Source organism: Anabrus simplex, chromosome 2 (genome assembly GCF_040414725.1).
Source record: "Anabrus simplex isolate iqAnaSimp1 chromosome 2, ASM4041472v1, whole genome shotgun sequence".
In the NCBI taxonomy this organism is placed as follows: Eukaryota; Metazoa; Arthropoda; class Insecta; order Orthoptera; family Tettigoniidae; genus Anabrus; species Anabrus simplex.
The window spans coordinates 649,804,670-649,831,691 of record NC_090266.1 but is presented as its reverse complement, the minus strand read 5'-3'; the positions used below and the strand labels follow the sequence as shown (position 1 = coordinate 649,831,691).

At 38.8% G+C, this 27,022-nt stretch overlaps 1 protein-coding gene across 3 annotated transcripts in view; it reads left to right on the top strand.

Moving 5' to 3' along the window:
• Positions 1 to 27,022, top strand: part of LOC136864311 (mucolipin-3) — a 226,723-nt gene that overhangs the window by 97,347 nt on the left and 102,354 nt on the right. For all 3 annotated transcript variants that reach the window (XR_010859294.2, XR_010859293.2, XM_067141128.2), the window contains exon 6: positions 20,685 to 20,781. Coding sequence is in view for 1 of the 3 variants with exons in the window: in XM_067141128.2 (XP_066997229.2) it covers positions 20,685 to 20,781 (97 nt within the window). In the remaining 2 variants the exon portion in view is untranslated. The remainder of the gene's footprint in view (positions 1 to 20,684; positions 20,782 to 27,022) is intronic.

The following is a 27,022-nucleotide window of genomic DNA, read 5'->3' as shown; positions in this document are numbered from 1 at the left end:
TTTCATAAAAATCATAAAACACTGGTGTTTTGAGTAGGACCTATACTGTCCTGTGAGCAATACATTCTTATTTCATGCTTTTGTATTATTCCCATCAGCAACACTAACGCAATCAATTGCCAAATTTTGTAAGAGTTTATGTTTTCCAAAACTGTGCCCTTCCATGCGGAGATTTATTTACAAGTTTTTCAATGCAATTTTAGAATAGGGCCAACGAATTTTTTCGGGCACTGTCAAATTTACAATTTCATCTGTTACAATCAGTTCAGAACAGTCAATCGCACTCACCTCTGATAATCCTCACACCAGGATTTGCCGTAAATGAAATATTAGGTCGCGCACTATCCCCAGGCTTACACATTTTCCAAACGAATGTATATTCAACATCTACCATCACCTTAGCTTCTGACGTAATACCTTCTTCACTTTCACTACAATTACTGAGGTCATCATCTGAAGAATCAATAGTACCATTATAGCTACTATCAGAAATACTAATGTCACTTAGAGATTCATCGTTGATGTAGTTCCTTATTTTGTCTTCAGACAAACTTCTCTTCCGTTTCGCGCTCGCCATTTCTGTTTACCTCGTCAGCTGGCCAGAGGTTGTATATGTAAAGTAGAAAAGATAAGGCATATTTTAGGCCAGACGCTTCGTGAATACAGCTGGAAATCCTCCCGCCATTTGTTGAGAATGCTTGAAAACATTTTCCAAAGCGATTAGAGCACCCGAGAAATTATTGGGCGATCGCGAAATGAACACTGCAGCTAAACGAGAATTTCTCGGGCGGTGACGTTATGGGCAGGCGTGCGCCACCCGAGAATTTCTCGGGCGTGCCACTGAAGGGGTTAAAGTGGCAGTGGTAAGGAGGAATCCTAATTACCCTATGACCCTGAGCCGTAGCGATGGAGTCCACTTTGTAGGTGCAAAATCTAGGCTTATGGAGTTTTACACTTTGCAGCAGCTCTGCCTTTGTCATTTCTGCAGATATCCCCGGTACATTATTTCCCACCAACCACTGAAGAAGGATATCTTTTCTGTCTTTCATTGTCGGTGCTTTGTTTAGTTGCACTGAGTGATAGGAGGCATTGTCCATAACAATTACAGAATTGGGACTTATGTTTGGTAGCAAAGAATTTTTAAACCACGTTGTGAAAGTTATCCCATTCATTTCTTCGTGATGATCACGAGTGCTCTTTGATCTGAAAAGAAGCATAGCTCCCGGAACAAATCCATTAACGCCACCTGCATGAAGCAAAATAGGTGCTTTGAAAGTCCCTGCTACAGTTTCATCTGTCCAGGCCACAGTTTTAGAATGTCCGGCATTTACCCACGTTTCATCTAACCACACCACTCTTATTAGGACTAATCTTCAGAATTTCCCTTAAAAATCTACCTCGCCATGCTACAGTTTCACTTCTCTCCATCGCAGCTTTTCTCCCTGAAAATTTCTTCCAACGAAAGCCAAGTTCTCTCAGTATTTTACTTAAACTGGTCTTTCCTCCACTAAATAAGGGAGATTCTTTCAAAGGGTCAAGTAATTTATAAATATGTTGCCTTATCGCATCCTTTTGAAATGCATCTAGTGATGTCTTGGGACAATGTCTTGGTCTTCGTTTTTCAGGAGTACGCAGAACTTCAGAGGTTGTATGAAGATCCACTGGACACTTTTCTTTTGTAACACTTTTCACAGTTGTCCTACCAACTTTTAAAGCGTCACAAACTCAATCCACCACTTTTGTAACAGGAAGAAGAGGCCCACCGTTATTGTGCTCTTTCTCAAAATATTCACGTAGCCGGTATATAAATTCACGGCTTTGGCTCTGATAACAACTGATTTTTTCTTAGTATTTTCCGATGATCCACTGGCCATATCAAAATAACAAAAACCAATGGCTTACACAAACAGTGAATGCATGCACTTCATGCAGGCTAGCGAGCAACTGAGGCCACGTGTTTCTCTTCAAAGAAGTGGCATCACCGCACTAGCAGTACAAGAGATTCATGGTGCTTGCTGTTAAATCTTGAATCTGGCGCGCCAGTGACGTCAGGCATTGCAAACCGTGACGATTATTCTACCACTAGCAGAACTCTTAGTATTCTTTGTGGTAAAATAACTTTAATTAAAACAGTAATATCAAATCGATGAGAGGTGTAGGTTTCAATGATTTAATATTCAAATCATACGGCACATTGTAAATTCATAATAGTGTTTTGAAGGTTATATGTATAGTTTCAAATTGCCGCAGGTTGGCAATACTCTTCTCTACTCTTATTTTTTCTTTTCATCACAATCTGTCAGGGCCGGACAGCCAGTGGCTGGACTGTATGTTAGGTACATAATAGGTTTGTGATTAGTAGCATCAGGGTGGGATTTACAGTACCCGCGATTAGCGCTACTACATGCGGAACACCACAGGTTTAAGTTGCCTGTAATTAGTACAGTTATATGAGAAACACCATGGGTGTGGGCGCTGCCTGTGATTAGTACCACTGTATGAGGGACACCGTGGGTCTGCTTTGCCTATGCGAGCAACACCACGGGATAGTACGTGCCCCTGCGATTAGTACACCTATATGAGGAACACCATAGGTTTGCGTTGCCTGTAAATGGTGCCGCAATGTGAGAAACACCCTAGGTCTGTGTTGCATGCACGTATTACATTACCTGCGAGTAGTACGTACCATAATGTGTGGAACACAGTGAGTACATTACTTATGATTAGCACCACAACATGACAAATACCGTGGCTCTACTAGCGATAAGTACCATTATGAGGGGCCAATGACGTGGATTTTGGGCCCCTTTAGACAACAAGCATGATTGATTCAGGATTGTGTTTTCAAAGCAGTCCCTTGGTCAGTAATACTATTGTTTTACGATCGTTTCTGGGAATGTGGGGCATTGCGGGTCAGATCCACTGATTGATTTAAATTCATATTCACCCATTCATTCTTTGTCATCATGTTTTGAATTCGGTCAGTGAATGATTTTGGACTTTAAATTGTCATTACATAGAAATAGATGAAATTGCAGAGAGAGAGACACTATGTCTTCACCTTTTTAAGAAATTAAGGGAACTGGTTCGCCCAGTCCATTTTCAGGGCCCAAAGTTCCTGCATGAACTCTTTCTGACAGAATTTATCTTTAGGTAGAACAGTTTGTGCCTAATCGTAGCATATAAATAAAGGATTCAGATTTTGACTCCAATGCCTTCTCAGAAGCTTGGTACTTAAAAGTTCTACTGGGTCAACAATTTGATTTTGAGTTGGAAAGTTAGCTAGAAATTCAATAGTTAGAACCCCGTTTATGTAAAGAGAAACCACAAACCTTCAATAACATATTATCTTTTACAGCAATTACTGGTCACCAACGGTGAAAGGGACAAAAAATCAACAGGAATGATGAAGTTAATGACTTTTGAGCTTCTGGATGGTGTAAATGGCCAACAGGTTGTGCTAAATGATGCAAAAAGCAGTCACCTCCGTACAGGCCATGAAGGCCCTTGGAGAAGTGGAAGGTAAAGGCTTCCACCATTGTTAACCTCGGTTCGTGATGGGGTAGAGCGGTTAGCTCTACGCCCGGCTGCCTTTGCCCCCAGGAATTAACCTGGTACTCATTTTTGGTGTAGGCTGAGTGAACCTCAGGGCCATATGCACCTCTGGAAGTGGAAATCTCGTTTCTTAAATTTTACGACTTCCTCATCGGGATTCAAACCCACGTCCTTCCAGGCGAACCGAGCACGCCTTTACCGCCTCGGCCAGGTAGCCCCTGCTAAATGATGAAGAGTCCTAATAACAAGAAAGGCTGATGGTTTCACTATGCAAGTTCGAAAACTAGTATATTGGTTCCACCTAGTCAATACCTACGAGTTTATTTACAATTCAAAGTTATAAGTACATCATATTAAAATTCAATCATATTAAAATAACTGTTTTTGCAACTTTGAATTGTAAATAAACTTATAGGTATTGACGGGGTGGAACCATTATACTAGAGTTTCAACGTACAACATAATTTTCAGTACAGATCCAAAGTGAAATTTATTTCATGATGATTTCGTTCCATGAGTGCCAGTTTTAAGACTGTATTCCTTGATGGGTTTTTAGGATGATGACTCCATAAAATCCCCCGTAAATCTTGTTGGGTTGGATCAGTCAGAATTTGCCTGTATATTTGTTGTCGAATATCAGGCATGACAGCAATGGGGAACAACTGAAAATTCAACAAAACTGTAAAAAGGTCATTGTGGATTGTAGGTGCTATAAGAAGAGTATCATTCAGAGATAAACCTTGAGAATCAGGAGCGGACCCGTTAAATACAACACTCATTTTATCCCTTGTAACTTCATCCTTCCAAACCGGGTGATGAATAAAGTAAACTGGATTTTGAGCACAATTTTCTTCAGAAGTAACTACCTTCATATGGTATAAAGCTTAATACTCCTCAGTAAAGTTACAGTATTGCTCCTGGAGGGAGTTATCTCCCTTATATTTACTTCTATAAAAAAATGTGCCCTTAAATCTCTGGGCCTTGAATCATGTAAGGGGGGAGGTTCAGAAATTTGAGCAATTTTAAGTACAAAAAGACCATCTTCTGTGCATGTGTAGTTTGTAAGAGGAGGAGTTCACAAATTTCTTGCTCATGGGTAAACTTAGAATCTGGGGAAATAAAGGTTTCTATGGTCCAAAATATTTCAAGGTCTAAATGAACTGTCATGACCAGGTGACAAGGGGATTTTAGTTGTATAGAGAATCTAGGAATTTGTCCTGATAAAATCCAACCCAACTTACTTTGGTGGGCATAGAGACCAGGATGAATCTTGACTTTCTTAGAAAGTAATACCTTCCAGAAAATTTCCACAATGAAGAAATGAAATGAAGATCCACGGGAGAACTCCCGAAAAAGTAGGGTTCAGCTAGGTGAATGTTGCTTGGAATTTTCCAATTCTCAATATCAAAAGGAAGTATATGGGGTGTTATTAATAGTACCTATTACAACACAATTGAAATTAAAATGGCTTTTATTAAATGAATCTCTGATGCAAACTCTGACAAAGCTGGAAAATTGGGTATGACTCTGGTTGATATCTGTAATTTCTACCTAGGTATGATTCTTAGGAAGACCTAGTTAAGTTTTCACTTAGCTGCATTCTCTAGCAAGCAGCGTGCACTGCACCAACAGCCTTGGGAGTTTCGAACTTGTACTACTGCAGTTGAAAGCAGAACTCTATTACCTTGAAAGGTAGGTGTAGTTTGGTTGAAACTTTGAGCACTAGTAGATGGCTCATTAACTTCAGGTGGGAATTTTTTTCGATTCAGACAATGCAGTAATGAATGACAATTAGCAGCACTGTGTAAACAGGCATGAGTTATAGGACAATCATTCGAAAGATGTTATTGATTTATAGGTTAAAGTAGTTTGATTAGATACTTCAAATTCCCGTGCTTTTAATGTGCCTGAATCAAATTTAGATGAAATAAGGCAGATTAGAATAGTGCCCCATTATTAGACACCCTGTTGAAAATTGGCTAAAGCCTTAACACGAAATTCATCTTCATCAAGAAGTGCCCTTAAGAGTTTGAAGTTCATCGGATTGGATTACAGGAAGATTGAATAAGGCCTACCCATGGCACTCAATTTTTAATTGGATATTACCATATCATTCTACCAACAATTCAATAGCTGCCTTGTATCACCTGCAAGAGGCAGTGGTTGAACAAGTTTTAATGCAGGACCTTGCAAATATGCTTTCAAATAATGAAATTCCTAAATATCTGGTAAGGATGAACAAGAGATTGAAAGAGTTCAAAGAAGGCTTCCCGGTTTTCTTCTTTGCCATTAAAATTAGGCAATTCAATTTTGGGGAGCAGTGCCCTAAAAGGGACTTCACCGGGCGAGTTGGCCATGCGGTTAGGGGCACACAGCTGAGAGTTTGCGTCCGGAATATAGTGGGTTCGAGCCCCACTGCGGCAGCCCTGAAGATGATTTTCCATGGTTTCCCATTTTAACCCAGGCAAATGCTGGGCTGTACCTTAATTAAGGCCACGGCCGCATCCTTACCACTCCTAGCCCTTTCCTATACCATCGTCGCTATAAGACCTATCTGTGTCGGTGCAAGGTAAAAAAAAAAAAAAGACTTACCTTTACGGAGTCCAGAGTTTTGAGAGATGGACAATGGCTCCTGTTTTTTAGTACCTTGAAGTTAACGCAAACTATGCATAGCCTGTGTGTGTCCCTTCGCCCCAATCCTTTGCTTGCTTGAATTTCTAATTCAGTTTGAACTTCATTATATTGCTCAAAATTTGCATCATAAGCAACTTCTGTCCAGCCATTGTTCTGCTTTTGCTCATCGTTGAAGCCCTTAAAGTTGTTGATCACTGATCTGTATTTCGATTGGTAAGAGATGGCCTCGTGATTCAGTCCCATGCTCTTGAGGTCCTTCCTTACTTCCTTGAACCACTTATCCAAGACATTAGGTCTGTTGTCCAACACTGCTTCGTTAGTCGGGTTGCATCCATCCTGAGCAGATGTCCGTAGAACTTCAGTCGTCATTTCCTTATTGACTCCATCAGCTGTTCATTATTCCTGTATAGTCTTTTCTTCCTCGGAGTCTATACTGTCCATCCACTATCTTGGGACCCATTATTTTGCAAAAGATCTTGCGCTCTTACTTCTGCTTCTCTCACTCCAACCTTTCTGTCATACTGAGGCATTCACTTGCATTCAGACACTCGGGTTTGATCACTGTGTTACAGTGCCCGAGTTTAGCTTTCCTTGAGATTGCCTTTTTCTTGTACAGGACATGCGTCCTACGAAAAGCTGCGGTCATCTTCTCTTGCCTGCTGTTGTTAGCTTCTTTCTCACTAGTTCTCATCTACACTATCTCACCAAGATATCTGAAACTGTCCACTTTTTCTATTTTACCGTACTCTGTTGTTAGGTGTTGAGGTGCTGTTTTGGATATTGCTTGTGTACTTTTTCTCGACAGAAATTTGGAGGCATGCTTTCTCTGCCTGCTCTTTCAGCATGTTTATTGGTTCCACAGCTGTCTCTGATTCCTGACAAGATTGCCAGGTCATCAGTAAAGGCAAGGCTGTTGACTCTCACGCCATTTTATAGCCTCCAATGTGAACTTAGTTCAGTAATCCTTTTCTGGCTAGTTCCTTTTCCCATTCTCGAATGACCTTTTCTAACATGCAGTTGAAGAGAACTGGGGACAGTCCATCACTTTTCTGATGCCAGTTTTAATTAAAAATTCTTTGGATAGTTCTCCCATATATTTTACTTTTGAACGTGTCTGGGTTAGAGTTTGCATCATAATTTCCACTGTTTTACAGTCCACTCCAAATTATATCATGATGTCAAACATCACTTCCTGGTCGATCGAGTCATAGGCTTTCTTAACCCATTGAGCCCTGCATATTTGTTGGATTGAAACTGCATTGGCGCTGGGATTATTTTGGAGGAAATATAGTGTTGCTTCATATCGTGAGAAATTTCTTGCGTAAAAGACTTTTGACGATTTAAATATACATGAAAACAAAAGTCTTTCATACCACAAACTGCGGAACAAGGAATACAGTAAAACATTTTATTTTATTAGCATTACGGGTCCATACTCAGTCTGCCTGCTGAGCTGTAACAGTCTTTTCTTTGCACTTCCTCTTTGATTTCCACATCTATTTGTTCTTCAGGAGCATTGCTCACTAGTACTAATATTACTACTAATTTCACTGAAAAAATTACATTCCTAATCATCATTACTTCCTAAAAGGGGTTGTATATTGCTAATATCAGTCCTATACTGGCAGCCATCTTGTTTACAAGCAAATCTCAAAGTCTAGAGATAGTCCACTTCAAACTAATTTTACAAAGCACACCATCGATATATATTAGCAAAGAGCATATATCATTGCAAAGAAAGAGTCCCTACACAAATCACAAATGCAACTCATTCTGCCATCTCTTGAGGAAAAGTTGAATTACGTAGTAAAATGCGACAACAGAACAGTTCCGTGGTCCGGCATTTGGTCCACCGAGACAGAGTACGGAACGGTTCCGTGACTCAGGCCCAATAAGATAGTCAACGAAGACCACTACCAGGTCCTTAGAGACTAATTTTCTAACACCCTTTTCAAGCACCAAATCTGTTCAATGCACGACCTCCCTTTCCTGAATCCACCTTGATATTTGCCAAGTTGATCTACTTGCTCTACTAGCCTAGCCTGCTGTGCTTTGGAGAGTACTTTGTAAATATAAGATATGATAGAAATGCCACGATAATTGTTGACGTCAGTTCTAGCACCAATTTTTTATAGACGATGAATCAGTGCTGTGGTCCATTCACTGGGTATTATTCCAGTTTCCCAGATCTTTTTCATCTCTTGACTTAGGGCTTTAATGGTCATTTCTCCTCCACTTTTCAACAATTCTGCTGTGATTGACTCTTCCCTGGTGGCTTTGTTATTCTTCAGTTCCTCAACTATCCTAAGTTCATCAGGAGTAGGAGTTGAATAATTGTTTCTTTGCTCAACAATATATATAAATATTTAATATAAGTTAAAGAAAAAAGGGAAAATGTTGAGCGGGGAGGTGTATAAAAGTTGCTTAACCCAAAAGACAAATTAATTGAAAGAAAACACATTTTAAACAAATTAATTAGAAATTTATATCACAAAAATTTGATCAAATGCAAAGAATTGAAACTAAAAAAGAAATGCAACAAACTCGTTAAATTTTGATTTTTACTTGAGGTAAGTCTGAATGTGGTTAATGCATAAATCACAAATTAAGTAAACAAAATTTGATGCTGTGAGTCTAGCCATGATGGCTTACAGGAGTATCTTGAAGATAATAGTAAAAACGATTGACCACAAGTTAGTTCACATGAAGTCAAAGGATTGATTAAAACTTATTGAAGTAACAGTACTTGACTATCTGTAGTTGCATATCTTCATAACTAATAAATAATTCTTGAAATAGGATGAGAGATAAAGGTCCAAGATCCTGATGAGAAAATCTACATTCCAACAGAGATGATCATATCGTCATCTGGCAGTTGGTTTAAAGGTTAAATAAAATACTGTAGTCACTCCAGGTAGACTAACAACTGAATAGCAAGATCATGCAGCCATCCTCAAAGTAGTTGAAGCATCGTGGTTTGACATTTCCACAAACAGGTTTGTAGGATAAAGTTCCACCTGCTGTGGCATGGCCTCAAGACCAAGTGATGTAGCGTGCAGCCAACTTGCAGGCAACTGCAATGTATAGTGATACGGCGAGGAAGTGACGCAGGGAACCTCAGTGCTTGTACTTAAATGGTAATCCTGTGGGTGTGGCTAAGATTTTGAAGATTTGAACAAAGTTACAGGATAATGATTAATCAAAGATACATTATCATGTTCATGTTATTATGTTATCATGTTCATGTTTGTGGGTTACTGTAGTCACATCCTAGTTCGTGAACCATGGGCAACGGCTGAGTGGCCTAGTAAGTGGTCCTGAGAGTCGGGATACCAGTTGCTATGGAATGGGAGTGGGCATCTCAGACATATTGAGTCCTGGCCCTCCTTGTGCTCAGGCAACTAGGACTATACAATTCACCGGTGGTCCATAACCCGTTAGAGGAGAGGTCCTCACTTGGACTATGTGCAAGTAGGGTAGCATCCTGCTTCATGAATTTACCGAGCTCAGAACATTTTAAGCAAGCCTCGGTCCTATGGGAGTAATGGAGTCCCACTCCCATTTGACAGGCGAGGGACTCCTTGGAAACAACTTGGCAAACGAAATGGAATTCAGTGGGGAGCTATCAATATTAATGGGGCTTATGGAAGAAAGAAGGTAGAACTGGCTGAGTAAGCAAAGAGGATGCATCTGGATGTGCTAGGAGTAAGTGATATTCGGGTAAGGGGAGATAATGTGGAAGAGATAGGAGATTATAAAGTGTACCTGACGGGTGTTAGAAAGGGAAGGGCAGAGTCTGGGGTAGGGCTCTTTATCAGGAATACCATTGCACGCAACATAGTTTCTGTTAGGTACGTAAATGAGCGAATGATGTGGGTAGACTTGTCAGTTGGAGGAATTAGGACAAGAATTGTGTGCGTGTATTCACCGTGTGAGGGTGCAGATGAGGATGAAGTTGACAAGTTTCATGAAGCATTGAGTGACATCGTGGTCAGGGTCAACAGCAAGGATAGAATAGTGCTAATGGGCGATTTCAGTGCGAGAGTTGGGAATGGAACTGAAGGATACGGAAGAGTGATTGGTAAATGTGGGGAAGATATAGAAGCTAATGGGAATGGGAAGCGTTTGCCGGACTTTTGTGCTTGTATGGATTTAGCTGTTACGAATACATTCTTCAAGCATAAGGCTATTCACTGCTACACATGGGAGGCTAGGGGTACCAGATCCATAATAGACTATATCTTAACAGACTTTGAATTCAGGAAATCTGTTAGGAATGTACGAGTTTTTTGCAGATTTTTCGATGATACAGACCACTATCTGATCTGTAGTGAACTAAGTATCTCTAGGCCTAGGGTAGAGAAAGTGAAATCTGTCTGCAAACGAATAAGGGTAGAAAATCTCCAGGACAAGGAAATTAGACAGAAGTACATGGATATGATCAGTGAGAAGTTTCGAACAGTAGACAGTAAGCACATTCAGGATATAGAAAGTGAATGGGTGGCATACAGGGATGCTGTAGTTGAAACAGCAAGGGAATGCCTAGGAACAACTGTGTGTAAAGATGGGAAAAGGCGAACATCTTGGTGGAATGACGAAGTGAGAGCAGCCTGTAAATGTAAAAAGAAGGCTTATCAGAAGTGTCTCCAAAAAAGGGCCGAGGCAGACAGGGATTTGAACGTAGATGAAAGAAACAGAGCAAAACAAATACTTGTTGAATCCAAAAAGAAGTCATGGGAAGATTTTGGTAATAACCTGGAAAGGCTAGGTCAAGCAGCAGGGAAACCTTTCTGGACACTAATAAAGAATCTAAGGAAGGGAGGGAAAAAGGAAATGAGCAGTGTTTTGAGTAATTCAGGTGAACTCATAATAGATCCCAGGGAATCAGTGGAGAGGTGGAGGGAATATTTTGAACATCTTCTCAGTGTAAAAGGAAATCACCCTGGTGGTGGTGCAAACAGCCAAGCTCATGGGGAGGAGGAAAATGATGTTGGTGAAATTATGCTTGAAGTGGAAAGGATGGTAAATAAACTCCATTGTCATAAGGCAGCAGGAATAGATGAAATTAGACCTGAAATGGTGAAGTATAGTGGGAAGGCAGGGATGAAATGGCTTCATAGAGTAGTAAAATTAGCGTGGAGTGTTGGTAAGGTACCTTCAGATTATACAAAAGCAGTAATTGCACCTATCTATAAACAAGGGAACAGGAAGGATTGCAACAACTATCGAGGTATCTCATTGATTAGTATACCAGGCAAAGTATTCACTGGCATCTTGGAAGGGAGGGTGCGATCAGTCATTCAGAGGAAGTTGGATGAAAATCAGTGTGGTTTCAAACCACAGAGAGGCTGTCAGGATCAGATTTTCAGTATGCGCCAGGTAATTGAAAAATGCTACGAGAGGAATAGACAGTTGTATTCGTTTCGTAGATCTAGAGAAAGCATATGACAGGGTACCGAGGGATAAATTGTTTGCCGTAGTGGAAGACTAGACTATGGAATTAAAGGTAGATTATTAAAATCAATCAAAGGCATTTATGTTGACAATTGGGCTTCAATGAAAATTGATGGTAGAATGAGTTCTTGGTTCAGGGTACTTACAGGGGTTAGACAAGGCTGTAATCTTTCACCTTTGCAGTTCGTAGTTTACATGGATCATCTGCTGAATGGTATAAAATGGCCGGGAGGCATGGCCTATGCTGACAACTTGGTCTTAATGGCAGACTATGCTGAAAGCCTGCAGTCTAATATCTTGGAACTTGAAAATAGGTGCAATGAATATGGTATGAAAATTAGTGTCTCGAAGACTAAATTGATGTCAGTAGGTAAGAAATTCAACAGAATTGAATGTCAGATTGGTGATACAAAGCTAGAACAGGTCGATAATTTCAAGTATTTAGGTTGTGTGTTCTCCCAGGATGGTAATATAGTAAGTGAGATTGAATCAAGGTGTAATAAAACTAATGCAGTGAGCTCGCAGTTGCGATCAGCAGTATTCTGTAAGAAGGAAGTCAGCTCCCAGAGAAAGCTATCTTTACATCGGTGTGTTTCCAGACCAACTTTGCTTTACGGGAGTGAAGGCTGGGTGGACTCAGGATATCTTATTCATAAGTAACAGACATGAAAGTAGCAAGAATGATTGCTAGTACTAACCGGTGGGAACAATGGCAGGAGGGTACTCGGAATGAGGAGATAGAGGCTAAGTTAGGAATGAACTCGATGGATGAAGCTGTACGCATAAACCGTATTTGGTGGTGGGGTCATGTGAGGCAAATGGAGGAGGATAGGGTACCTAGGAGAATAATGGACTCTGCTATGGAGGGTAAAAGAAGTAGAGGGAGACCAAGACGACGATGGTTAGACTCGGTTTTTAACGATTTAAAGATAAGAGGTATAGAACTAAATGAGGCCACAACACGAGTTGCAAATCGAGGATTGTGGCGACGTTTAGTAAATTCTCAGAGGCTTGCAGACTGTACGCTGAAAGGCATAACAGTCTATAATGATAATGAATGTATGTATGTACGTACATTATCCACTATGAAAATTATAATAAAGACACAGTGGTCATAAAATGTTAAAATAATTAGGGAGAGAATTAATAAAGCTATCGTGCTATGAATGATGTCTTCAAGAAATTAAATAGGGTTCTTTTTGAGGAAATTCCACTTTTACAATACCATAGAGCATTTAATATTCCTTAATCTGATAAAAACCTTCAAAAAGAACTGAATACGATTTACTTAATAGTTATTAAGAACAGATTCAAAAGGAGTTTCATCAATATATAAAATAAGAGTTTTGTCTGTACATTGCTCAGAATTTGAAAAGAATGGTATTTCTGTATCGGTCATGTCCATAGTAACAAGGAAATGCACTTTTTAATTTTCCATAATTTCTGTCTGTCTGTCTGTCTGTCTGTCTGTACACGCATCACGAGAAAACGGCTGAAGAGAATTTAATGAAACTTCGTATGTGAAGTCGGGGGGGATGAGCCATTACAATGTAGGCTATAAATCATTTTACTCACGCTGAGTAAATGGTAGTTTATGGGAAGGCCTAAAATTGAATTCTCAAATATTTGTTTCATTAGTGGTCCTATCAGTAAATACTACGTAACTAAAGTTATGTAGAATTAAATTTCCGATCATTTATGTCATACATTGTTACCGTGCCGGCTTTGATAACACAGATATTCATGAATTTGTATTTTTGTTGCCAAGTCCATATCAACGCTGAGCCACGAGAAAATGGGTTAACAGAATTTAATGAAAGTTGCTATATAGAGTCCGGGAATAAGAAACTACAGTCTAAGTTATAAACAATTTTATTCGCCCTGTATGAAATTGTAGTTCAGGGGAATGTGCCTAAAATTTAATTTTTAAATACCTATGTTATTGGTCCTATAGAAAAATACTACATAACAAAAGTTATAGAGAATATAATTTTCGACCATTTATGTTTTATTCAATTTTACCGTATCGACTATGATAAGAGTGGTATTTCAGAGTCGGAAGAAAACTAAATGTGAAGGCCTACAATATTGAAAGCGCATAACATTGATCAACAATAACATTACTTTGACCATTGTTTGTGGTGATGCTCTTTGTCTCTTATGCTGCCGCTCAACTCCGATAGATGGGTTTACTGCTGTGTACCGAGTATAACAGCCTGACTATTGGCGCGAAATAGCTGGGGAGTTAGAAAACTTTCTTCTTTAGCATGTCATTCCTCTGGTTCATACATTTTCTGATACCATACAGCTGGTATGTAACTCACTGGTTCATCATAGTATTCCAGCTATTCGATCCCTACTCTGACGTGCTGTTTTGAATGCTATTTGCTTTACGTCGCACCGACAGAGATAGGTCTTATGGCGACGATTGGACAGGAAAGACCTAGGAATGGGAAGGAAGCGGCCGTTGCCTTAAGGTACAGCCCCAGCATTTGCCTTGTGTGATAATGGGAAACCACAGAAAACCATCATCAGGGCTGTCGACAGTGGGGTTCGAACCCACTATCTCCCGGATGCGAGCTCACAGCTGCACGCTCCTAACCGCACGGCCAACTCGCCCGGTTGTTTTGAATGAGCAGTGTGCACTCTTCAGACAGAGGCTCACCTAGTAGTAGTAGTAGTATGACCAGGTCTAGAATTACAATTTTGTCATATTCCAAATTATAGCACCAGAATTCATTATATAACTCTAAATTCAACCCTGAAAAGAGCCGTTTCTTAAGAAAAGCTTCTTCCTCCTTACTTTTAGTAAATTCTACATTCATTTTTTTTTTCAAAATTAGCAGTGAAGAGGGGGGATTTCTCCATTGGCTAGGAGGAAAAAATTGCCGCCAAATCAGATAGATTTTTCTGTGTGTAGCAGTCATTCCAGCTCTTAGATTGGCAGCGTAGTACTGAAATATCAGATCAAAAATTGGATGTATGGCTTTTCAGGCGTTTGCTCTATTAACCAGCATTTCGACGAAATCCAATTTTTGATCTGATTTTTTATATGCTCTATTGGTGGAAAAATATCTAATTCCCTTCATGGGAATTTAGTATTACCATTTGGAATTGCTAGGCGGGCATTAATTCCATTGTGGAGTTTTATCTCCCGTATGCAGTTATCAGACTGTGCCACATAAGAGGCTTCTGATAAGTTCACCTGCGTACACCCCAGCATCAGTGGGTAGGGTGTGACACATCCCACTCTGACGAGTCTAGTGTCAGACCTAAGACGAAATGCTGGTTAATAGAGCAAACGCCTGAAAAGCCATACATCCAATTTTTGATCTGATTTTTGATATGCTCTATTGGTGGAAAAATATCTAATTCCCTTCATGGGAATTTAGTATTACCAGCGTAGTACTGTTCGTTAAGTGAGAAAAATGGGTGGTTTTTCATTTGATAGATTTCATGTGAAATCATTGCTTTTACTCGCGCCATTCTTACTGACGTCATTGTAATGACCTGTGTTCATTTCAGTTGGGAAAACCACTAAGACAGTCTTTCTGAGGATGTGAAAAGGCAGGTGAAGAGTGAGTGCCATTATAATGCAATTCCCCAACCTGAGTGTGACTGATGGTAGGCAAGCGGGCCTACCATTACAATGAAAATTCCCTAACAGTCTTCATATGAGAAAAGACATTTGGTCATTTCTCCGTTGCGTTTCCAGGGTAATGTTAAGAACTATGCAATTTAATGCAGTCTTGCCCACAACGTGTACTCTGCCTAACCTACAATTCTGCATACAATGTAGAATTCCGTAGCGAAGCACGGGTACATCAGCTAGTTTATTAATAAGATCAGAAATAAACCACCATCTACTCTGGAAAAAGAAAACTATGTCGCTTTCACTTATAATAATGGAAACATTTACCAGATTATGAATAATGAATGAATGAGTGAGTGAGTGAGTGAAAATCTAAAATCTGTTTTCCAGTCTTTGACCGGGTCAGGGATGTAATGAATGAACCATATATAGGCTATTAATACATTGGGGTCGCCACTCCCAAGGTGATTTATTAATGACTGATAGATGTTATGAAACGAGAATGGAGAGTGTTGCTGGAATGAAAGATGACAGGATCAATATAGCATTTAAAACAGTCAATACTAATTCCTCTGTATTCTACAATCCTCATAGTGTCAATAGTAGTATTACTAAATTTACAAAATGTGGGGTATACAAGTTGAAGTGTACTCATTGTCAAGCCAGCTATATAACTTAAACTGATCGTAGTTTTTTAACCCAGTATCAGTAACATACTAATGCCAAAAATAATTGTTTCTCAGCAATGAATATCCACATATCTGATTTCAGTCCTTCATTTTCATCACTCAAACAAGATCTATCCATTCTTCAAATTGCTAGTAAATATATTCTTTTAAACATCTTTGAAAATATTTTTATTAGTATAGATCAAAGGAATAACCCAAATTGTAATCTGAGCAAAATATCTGGAAATATAAACATCCGTTTTGAAGAGATCCTTAATATATTTTATGTTAACACTGCAACAAGTACGCATAATCTGCATAATCACTTTTACACTCCCCTGCATGCTTGCTACTCCAAGCAGGCTATCAGCTGTCAATTGTTCAACACAGGCTGACCAGGCTAATGTAAGACCGGCAAGGAAGTGAGTACTCCAATACATGTAATTTCACCTAGAATCACGTATACTTTTTTGAATCTTTTTAAATAAATTTTTCTATTTCTTCCTTTACAGTCTTCTTCCATTTTAACATCTTTAATGAAACCAGGCCCTGCATTTCAGCTTGTAAACATATTGAGAAAAATTCCCATCAGGAATAGTCCAGTCAGCTTTTACTATTAAGATTACAGAGTTAACCACTCTACCCCATCAAGTGCCGATGTTACGGATAGTGGAAGCCTTTACCTTCCACCTCTCCAAGGGCCTTCATGGCCTGTATGGAGATGACTTTGCTTACAGCCCTTCAATAAAGTGTTGGACTTATATTTTATACTTAAAATATATTTGAAATTTAATATATCCTTATTTTCAGTTTTTGTATTGTGATGGCTGAAGATGCCTTTTAACAAAGACAAGACATATACCATAATTCATTGATGTTATTCTGAAAAGAATAAATTAATTGGTATTGTAAAGGTAGAATTTCAGCAGCTGCACAAAAAAAAAAAAAAAAAAAAAAAAAAATTTCAAGATTTTCAGAAAAACAGGCATATAATTTACATATGTTACTTCACATGACAATAAGATCATCTTCACAGTTCTGCAAAAACTAGTCAATATAATAATTTTTAATTTAGAAACATCAAGCAGGTGTATTCTTATATGTGTACATATGTATTAATGGAATTGTATGTTTTATAATAGTGGTGATTTTGACTGGAGTCCATAGATCAGAACTCGATATGCACGTATGTTACTGTGATCATATGCTTTCAGTAGCGAGTTTCTAACTAGAGTTCAGACAGGATTAAACACTAAGATCTAATGATTTTAAAATTTAAGTATAGGCCTATCCTTGTTTTCAATTTTTGTATTTTGATGGTTGAAGACTAAACCTGTACCATGATTCATTGATATTCTGAAAGGAAGAAATTCATCGGTATTGTAAAGGTGAATTTCCTAAAAGAAAAAAAGAACCATAACACATGCTATCGGTGATGTCACAGAACTCATAATGAAATACCAATAGAATTCAAATAACCGAAGGTTCTAGAACATGAACAGTCACAAGACAAAAGGACGGTTACAGGGTTTCTACAGGTCATGAAAGTCATGAAAAAGATCTGAATTTTGCTTTCAGGTCATGAAAATAGCAAACAAAGAACTTAACATACATGAAGTTTACTAGTCTACAGTTGATAAACTAACTGTGCCATGCTGCTTTTCATAAACACATTTATTCTTATCATTTCTCTTCATCCGTTGTGTTGGGGCATTCATGGTACTTCTCCAAGGTCCTCTCTCCTTCCACTATTTTTTTTTCTTTAATTTTGTTCCATTAGGTATCAGCTCCATGTGGATTTCATCAGTGTCTACTACTTTCCTCATTTTTATCCTTTAAACTATTGATTCCACCATTAAAATTATATAATTTTCTGTGCCTTCATATTGTACCGCTGTTGCCTCTCTTGTACACTATTTCTCACATTCAGGAATTTGTCAAAATAGTATTCGCATGTTTTCTTTCTCTTTTGGTATGTTGGCAACTTTCAACTTTTCTTTCCTCAGCTTTGTGCATACTCTTCTTTCACATCTTACAAACCCATATACCTTTTTTTTTTTTCCTCTACGCGCTCTTTTATCTCTCTTGTGAATTTCTCCCAGCTCTCCTCTTTTCTTCAGTCACTAAATTTTTTAAATCTCTTTTTAATATTTTGATACTTTTATATTCTTCTTTTTTTATCTCTGTTCCATTCTTGCCTTCCTTTTTTCTTTTTTTCTTCACAACTTCCTTCTTTCCTCTGCACAATTTTCAAATGTCTCTTTATACTTGGACCCTTCTACACTTCCAACTTCCATTGCTGGAATTTGTTGGAGTATCTCCTACACATTTTTCAATCAGTCACTACTGATCTGCATTTAGGGCAGTCACCCAGGTGACAGATTCCCTATCTGTTGTTTTCCTAGCCTTTTCTTAAATGATTGCAAAGAAATTGGAAATTCATTGAAAATCTCCGTTGGTAAGTTATTCCAGTCCCCAACTCCTCTTCCTATAAACAAATATTTGGCCCAATTTGTCCTCCTGAATTTCAACTTTATCTTCATATTGTGATCTTTCCTACTTTTAAAGACACCACTCAAACTTATTTGTCTACTGATGTTATTCCACGCCATCTCTCCACTGACAGCTCGGAAGATACCACTTATGATATAATCAAATTAGTACTTCAGATATGGTACTATATCCCACGACCACGGCCACTTCCTTTCCATTCTTAGGCCTTTCCTGCCCCATCATCACCATAAGAAGAAGAAGAAGAAAAGAAAGAATAACATTTTCTAAGCCCAAACTGCCTTCTATCAAACCAGTCATTAATTTCGCAAACATGTCTAATATAATCCAATAATCAAATGCCTTAGATAGGTCATTCGCAATACAGTCCATTTGACCTCCTGAATCCAGGATATCTGCTATATCTTGCTGAAATCCTATAAGTTGAGCTTCAGTTGAATAACCTTTCACCGGGCGAGTTGGCCATGCGGTTAGGAGCGCGCAGCTGTGAGCTCGCATTCGGGAGATAGTGGGTTCGAATCTCACTGTCGGCAGCCCGGAAAATGGTTTCTGTGGTTTCCCATTTTCACATCAGGCAAATGCTGGGGCTGTACCTTAAGGCCACAGCCACTTCCTTTCCATTCCTAGGCCTTTCCTGTCCCATCGTCGCCATAAGACCTATCTGTATCTGTGCGACATAAAGCAAATTGCAAAAAAAAAAAATAACCTTTTCTAAACTCAAACTGCCTTCTATCACACCAGTGCAGGCGTGTCTAATATAATCAGAAAGAATGCTTTCCCAAAGCTTACATGCAATGCATGTCAAACTGACTGGCCTGTAATTTTCAGCCTTATGTTCATCACCCTTTCCTTTATACACAGGGGCTACTAAAGCAACTCTCCATTCATTTGGTTAGCTCCTTCATGCAAACAATAATCAAATAAGTAATTCAGATATGGTACTATACCCCCAACCCATTGTCTTTAGGATATCCCCCGAAACCTTATCGATTCCAGCTGCTTTTCTGGTTTTCAACTTTTGTATCTTACTGTCATAGGTAAATTTTAATACTTCTTTAGTATTGGTCACCTCCTCTATCTGGACATTATCCCTGTAACCAACAATCTTTACATACTGCTGACTGAATACTTCTGCCTTGTTCATTAATGATTCCTGTAATATCCTTTTTGGAACCTGTTTCTGCATTAAAGTACCTATATATAGTCTTACATTTTTCACTAAAATTTGTATGATCGCCAATTATGCTTGCCATCATGTTATCCTTAGCTGGCTTCTTTGGTAGATTCAATTTCCTAGTAAATTCCTTCAATTTCTCCTTACTTCCATAGCCATTTCTAACTATTTCTTTCCAACCTGCACCTCCTCCTTAGTCTCTTTACTTCTGTTATAGTGGATCTTTACCATTCCTGCCTCCTTTAAAGGTAAAAAAACTATTTTCACATTCCTCAACAATTGCTTTAAACCCATCCCAGAGTCTGTTTACATTTTTATTTACCGTTTTTTACCAATCATAGTTACTTTTTAGGAACTCCCTCATGCCTGTTTTATCAGCCATGTGGTACTGCGTAATAGTCGTAATATGAATACCTTCCTTTCTTTCACTTTTATTTTTAACTAGGCTACCGCAAAAAAATTACATTTTTTAAATTTCCATACTTTTATTTTCTTCTCTCTTATTTCCTTTATCCTTTCAATTTTCCTCTCTCATTATTGCTACCAACTACTGGATGATCTCCGCCAAATGCTTCTCCCAGTAGAGCCATCCATATATTGTGATTTGCACTTTCCGCTGTGAACTAATCAATTACTGTCTTCATCCTTCTGTTACCCCAGCTATATCGTGTACTGGATTTGCTATTCTTCATTCTAAACCACGTATTTTGTCATATTGTTGAAAGTTTGACTTTAGAATAATAATTAAATATTAACAAAAATCTTGTTCAACTGCAAGGAAACTATTCAATATACTGAGTCAGAAACTACTTTTAAGTATATCCTCTATGATTGACACTTTTTACCAGAGAAGTCTTTTGTAAAACTATTCTTCTTTGCCTTTCTATTATGAAAGTAATTGTACTGTTTTAGTGCTAATGACGTGTGTTCAGTTAAATGATAAACAATGTACTTATCTCTTTCAAAGAGAAACATAATGTTCTTTGTCTTGTGCCTTTGGTTTTAAATTAGGAAATAACTCAAAAATAGTATTCCATATTTTGTGAGTAATTATCATGTAATATGACCATTGAAAAACTGTCATTGTTACTTCCAGATAATTTTTGATAATCGAGATCATGATGGCCAGATGCTACTGTCATTGGATGCTGATGCCATAAGACTGTACTGTAAAGGAGACATTGAATACACGAGTAAGTAATCTGCCATAGTATACTGTAGGATCAGAAGTCTTGTGCTAAATCTCCTTCAGTAAATAACTATTAATGCCGAATATACCACAAATGATCATCATTTGTATGAGTGTGGTGCAGGGTAACAATGTGTCATTTTCATGTAAGCCACTTTTGAATAAAGTTGGTCTGTAAAATTTCTAGTCGACTACAAATCCCAGTGGGTTAAGACCAATGTCAGTACAACCTAAAACTTTAAGAAATGTGTAGAGTGGAAGCAAGAAGTGCTGAAGCACACGCTTCATGTTTCAGCTTCGTCAACATTTAATCTTGTTGGACTAGTGTAGGGCTTGCTGCTGTTAGTCTCAAAGGCTGTTAACAATTCAGGAGAATGTGTTACCCAGTATTCAAGTTACTGGTGTGTGCTGTATTCAGTAACTCAGATTGAGTAAGCAAGCTGTATTGTTGTAGAGGCTCTCATTTGTTGTTTTGTTGAGCAATAAGTAACACTGATACTGGAATCCACATATAGAAAGGAACATAACCGGGGCCAAGAACTTGCTGTATGCATGTAACAGAGCTGTCGGGAAGACATGGGGCCTAAGACCATCAATGGTAATGTGGATATATACAATGATCATTAGACCGTTGATGGCCTATGCTGCAATCATCTGGTGGCAGAAAGTAAGCCAAGGAAAAGTCAGTAGTAGATTGGATAGCTTACAGAGAATGGCATGCATAGCCATAACTGGGGCTATGAGAACTACGCCGACAGAAGCCTTGAATACTTCACTAGACCTCCCATCACTATGCATTATCATAAAAGGACAGGCTAGAATGAGTTCATATAGATTGGCACAATCAGAGTGATGGAATGCGCAAAGACACTATCAAGGACACTGTAAAATTAACAGAGTAATGACAGAGGAAGTTCTACACATGCCTTCTGATCATATGATACCAAAGTACAACTTTAAAAAACCATTTGAGACCGAGATTAAAAAAAGAAGACTGGGGTATCAAGAAATGGAGTACTGAAAAAGAAGATAGAGTGTGGTGGACTGATGGCTTCAAGACGGGGGATGGCACGGGAGGAGGGATCAATGGGGGAAGACCTGAGAGATCAATCCAAACGAGCGTGGGCAAACACACTACAGTCTTTCAAGCTGAAGTGATAGCTATCACAACATGTCCTGAAGAAAATCTGAAAATTAACTATAGGAATAAGAACATTTTCATTTTTACTGACAGCCAAGTGGCCATTAAGGCACTAGAAGCAGTCTGGATAATATCCAGAATTGTCTGGTATTGCCATTCACTTCTCCTGAAGCTCTCAATGTACAACATTGTCAAAATAATATGGGTACCAGGGCATGCAGGTATAGAAGGAAATGAAAAGGCAGATAAACTGGCCAGGAAGGGGTGAGAAACATATTTTGTAGGCCCAGAACCTGTATGCGGGATTTCCTATGTACAAGCCCGACACTACATAGGAAAATGGATACAAAAGGAACAAATGGAGAACTGGAAAAATACTCCAGGATACAGGCTTGCAAAGGAACTGATAAAAGGACCAAACAAGAAGCATACTAAAGAACTGTTGAAACTCGGCAGAGAAAATGATAGGTAGTAGGACTGTTGACAGGACACTGCCATCTGAAAAGCACCTACATAGAATTGGAGTAATAAGAAACAACATATGTAGGAAATGCAATGAAGCAGAGGAATTGGCTGAACACATACTTTACGAAAGTGAGGCGCTGGGTAGAATCAGACTCTCCACTCTAGGACTACCAGGTGAAGAGAGAGAAAAAATCCAAGAAGACCCAGTAAGAACAACCTGCAGCTTTGTGAAGGGAGCAGGTATATCTAGGTGGGAATGAAGGAAAAACATGGTAGCAAAATATCTTAGAGGTGAACGCTAATTAGGAACTAATACTTAGAGGCCCCGTGACAAAACGGAGAACAACAACGATATGGTACCTCTGTATGCCTCTCTTTGATTTTTAAGTTTTCGGTTCAAGGTGATGCAAAACTTGCTCTAATTTGTGTAAAATGTGAGGTTATATTTATGGTGAATATTTTGTTTAATAGTGTGTTTTTATTCATTATTTAATGTGCTTTTTTTTTTTACAGGTATGTTATAGTGTAATATTTTTATTTAACTTGTGTGTTTGAGAGACTGGAAAGCTTTTAAGTTACATTTTCGTAAATGTTTTAACCGATTCATTACCAGTTATTTTGAAGATTAATTCTGACTTCTTGCATGGAAATGGTACCAGTGGGAGGCTGAAGTAAGGGCTGTTTAGAAATGTCCATTCTGAATGACAAGATTAAGGAAGTAAGACAGTAACATGGTTTGTATTGAAGCTTTGCTCACTGTTGAGTATCGGTGAGAGATAAATTTTATCTGAGGGTGTATTATTATTTACATCAAAATATGAAAAATAGAACTTAGGAGAAGACTGTTCATCTGTTGTGTGTGGTATTGTGTAAGCTTATTCTTTTACAAAAACAAAATACACATTTTTGCTCATATTGGCATTTGTGAATTGTCTTGATTTTTAACAGTGGGCAGTGGCCAAGTGGCCTATTAGTTGGTTGTGATGTTCAGATGACGAAGGAATAGTTCATATTGTTGTATGTACTCCTGGATTTTGACCTCTTTGTTCCAATGGCTAGAACTGTAATGTAATAGTTGCTGAACAGGTCAAATTCTTGAGGTTGTAAGTAAGGCTGGCCAGCCCTGTTGTGGAAGAGTAGGCTGGCTGTCTCTTACGTGGAGGCTCTGGGTTTGATTCCTGGCCAGTCCAAGGATTTTAATTATTCACTTGGGGCTAGAATGGGGCTCACTTATCCTTAGGAGCTGTCGGATATGAGACAGCATACCTAATTGCGAAAGCCAAGCAGTGTGGTTGGAGATGTTGTCGCACTGACCCTGTGGCACTCCAGTATCTGACTGGGCATTAGTCATCTTGTAACAGAAGGTCCTCAGGTTATATATGCTGTGGGTCTGAGTGGACTAAATACTGTTTCCCAGGTATACTAACGTCAGTCAGTCATGCAGGCATCATTGATCTGTGTAACCGTGGGGTAACATTATACAAATCAGAACAAAGAAATGAGAAATAAATTCAGAGAAAACTAATGACAAAGGAAGAAACCAGGAAAAGTAGACGTGGAAGGCAAGGACAACCCTACTGGGAATCGTAATTGGTGTTATCGAAATCTTCCAAGAAACAGTGAAGTTCGTAAGAAACACAATCTTATAAATAAAGTTGTAGCAGGTTTGCTGTCTGTAATGTCATTTATTTCACCAAATTTGTATATATTTAACAGTTTTAGGTCAACTCAAGATCTTTTCAGTAGTTTTTAGCTTTCGTGTCTGTTCGTTCCACCATTGCAGGTAAACGGCTGAATAGATTCTACTCATCCAGGAGCAGGTTTCGATATGCATATCATTTAAAAATCACTGAATAGACTGGGGGTCTATGGGAAGACCAGAGGAGTTCCTTTTTTTTTTTTTTTTTTTTTTTTTTGTCTTTACGTCACACCGCTACACAGATAGGTCTTATGGCGACGATGGGATAGGAAAGGCCTAGGAGTTGGAAGGAAGCGGCCGTGTCCTTAATTAAGGTACAGCCCCAGCATTTGCCTGGTCTGAAAATGGGAAACCACAGAAAACCATCTTCAGGGCTGCTGACAGTGGGATTCGAACCCACTATCTCCCGGATGCAAGCTCACAGCCGCGCCTCTAACCCCACGGCCAGTTCGTCCGGTCCTTTTTTTTTTTCTTTCTTCAGTTTTTTCTTACACTGTTGATTACATAAGAACCTCGTTTATCTGGATTAAGTGGGACCGGAACTGATCCAGATTATCAAAAATCCAAAATATCCGGAAAAAACTAAAAAACACAGTGCATGTTGTATAATCTATTAACATAAGTTGTGCAGTAATACCTTTTTTCAATTGTACAAAAGAGATATAAGAACATTTTTTTACATTTACGACTGTTTTTTGCACTAAAGTAATGTAAGTTATTTCTGTTTTACATTTGTATAGTGTTTGCGTGCAGCACGAACGAAGACGTTTTACTAAGATCAGTTCTGCTGGTATGGTTTCAGTGTGAGATTCGGAATAGGCCATCAGTTTGTCCAGCTGTATTGTTGCCTCTCCACGAGTCATTGTTTCTTCTGATGGAGCGCCGGTTTCATTTTCGAATTCACCATCACTCTTGTCATTACCTGCTGATGAAGAGGACTCAATAATTTCTTCATCCATCATTGTGGCATAGCCTGAATAAGTCATTTTTCAACCCGCCATTTACATCGTTCTCATGTACGTCCGAGCATCTGGGAATGCATGAAAATGTGCCAAGGAACTCAGAAGAGTCCACAACTTCACAGACCTCAGTGGTAGATGCACAGGTAGAAGGCCATAGATGTTTCCAAGACTTTTTAATTGTCATTTCACTAACTTAATCCCATGCAGATGCGATCATATAAAAAATGTACTTCATATTTATTGATTTCAATACCAAAATTACACTGTATTCCCCCTCTTCTTCAATCAGTTTGCTGAGCAGCTGCCTCCTGTATAACCACTTAATGTTTTCCAATACACCCTGGTCCATTTGTGGCAACTGTTACATTAGGCGGCAAAAATTTACTTGGATATCACCACTGACCAACTCTTTTATTCCTGGATGTGACAGCGCATTGTCAATGAACAAAATGGCCTTCAGTGGTGAACCTTGTTTCGTTAAAATCCTTCTTATATTCAACATGAAGTCTTCATGGAATCGCTTTTTGAAAGTTCCATTGTCCACTGTGTAAGAAACCGGCATGGCAGATCAATTCACATTTTTAAGAGCATGGGAATTTTTTGATTTCCCTATTAACAGGAGAGGAAATTTATATCCTCCAGATGCATTGGCGCTTGCCATAATTGTAATGCGATCTTTAACTTTTTATAACCCCTTACAGATTCATCTAATTTAGACGCTAGTGTCTTATTTGGTAGCATGCGATAAAACAGCCCAGTTTCATCGTCGTCATATATCTGATCTGGCATGAAGTTATCAGAGCAAGTAATGTCCTGAAATTCCTTTATGAAACTGTCAGCAGCGACTTTATCCCCTGAAAAATTTTCACTTGTCACTGAAAGCTGGCATATGCCATGACGAGCTTCCAACCTTTCCAACCAACCCTGACTAGCTGTGAAGTTCGGATCTCTATTTGCTAGCTTGCTATTTAAACTAAGCATTTTTTTTTTTAAATTGGCCCTGAAATTGGATCATCATGCTCTCTTGTCACTAAACCACATGAATAATGCGTCATCTAGAGATTCATTTCTAGCTTTCTTTACTATGGCACGATTCTGTAAACTATCTTTCATCATTTTAAAGTAGAAGTCTTCAATTTCTTTTCGGTTTTTCTCCCAATCAGACACAGTTGAAGTCCCTACGCCATAGTCTGCAGCAATATTCTTCAAAAGTTCTCTTTTGGCCAGCCTGTTTAATGCTTCTATTTTTTTGTCCATGGAAACAACCACTTTCTTCCATTTTGAAGCCATTTCACGCTCACTCAAACAATACAATGCTGCACAGAAAAATACTGCAACTGTACAACGTGGTGTAACCTTCAGCTACTGATGTGGTCTCTCACAGACTACTGGATATGATTACTCATTCCCTTCGTCTTTCATCTTTTTAAGCGTTCACTCAGCGGGTCATTATTGAGCAACGATGTGAACCTGAGATAACGTCTGCAGTAGTGGATGAGTGTCATACACTCCATGTCAGTAGGTTCGTCATTAAAAAAGTGATTCATGAAGTGACTAAACAGTGTTTACAGAGCAGCATAACTCTGCGTGCTGAGGCACGTTAGTAGTGCATTGCATTTAGAAGAGCATGGGTTCGAATCCCACCTTGGCCGTCCTGGGAATTTTTTTCCCCACGGTTTCCCATCCTCAATTACAAGCGAAAGCCGGGACGGTACCTTTCATAGACCGTGGCTGAATTACTTCCAGTTCCTGTCCCTAACTATCCTTGGCAGAAAAGACATTCAAGAAGAGTTGACCCCCTAAAAGAAATACTGTAGAAGTAAAAATAAATTATTTTCGATCTGGATAAACTGGAGATCCGGATAAATGAGGGCTGGATAAATGAGGTTATTGTGTGTATGTAAAATCTGTAGGCTACATGTGAAACACCCCTTCATTTTAAATAATTTTGTTACGTACATAACTTCGCTTACTCTTC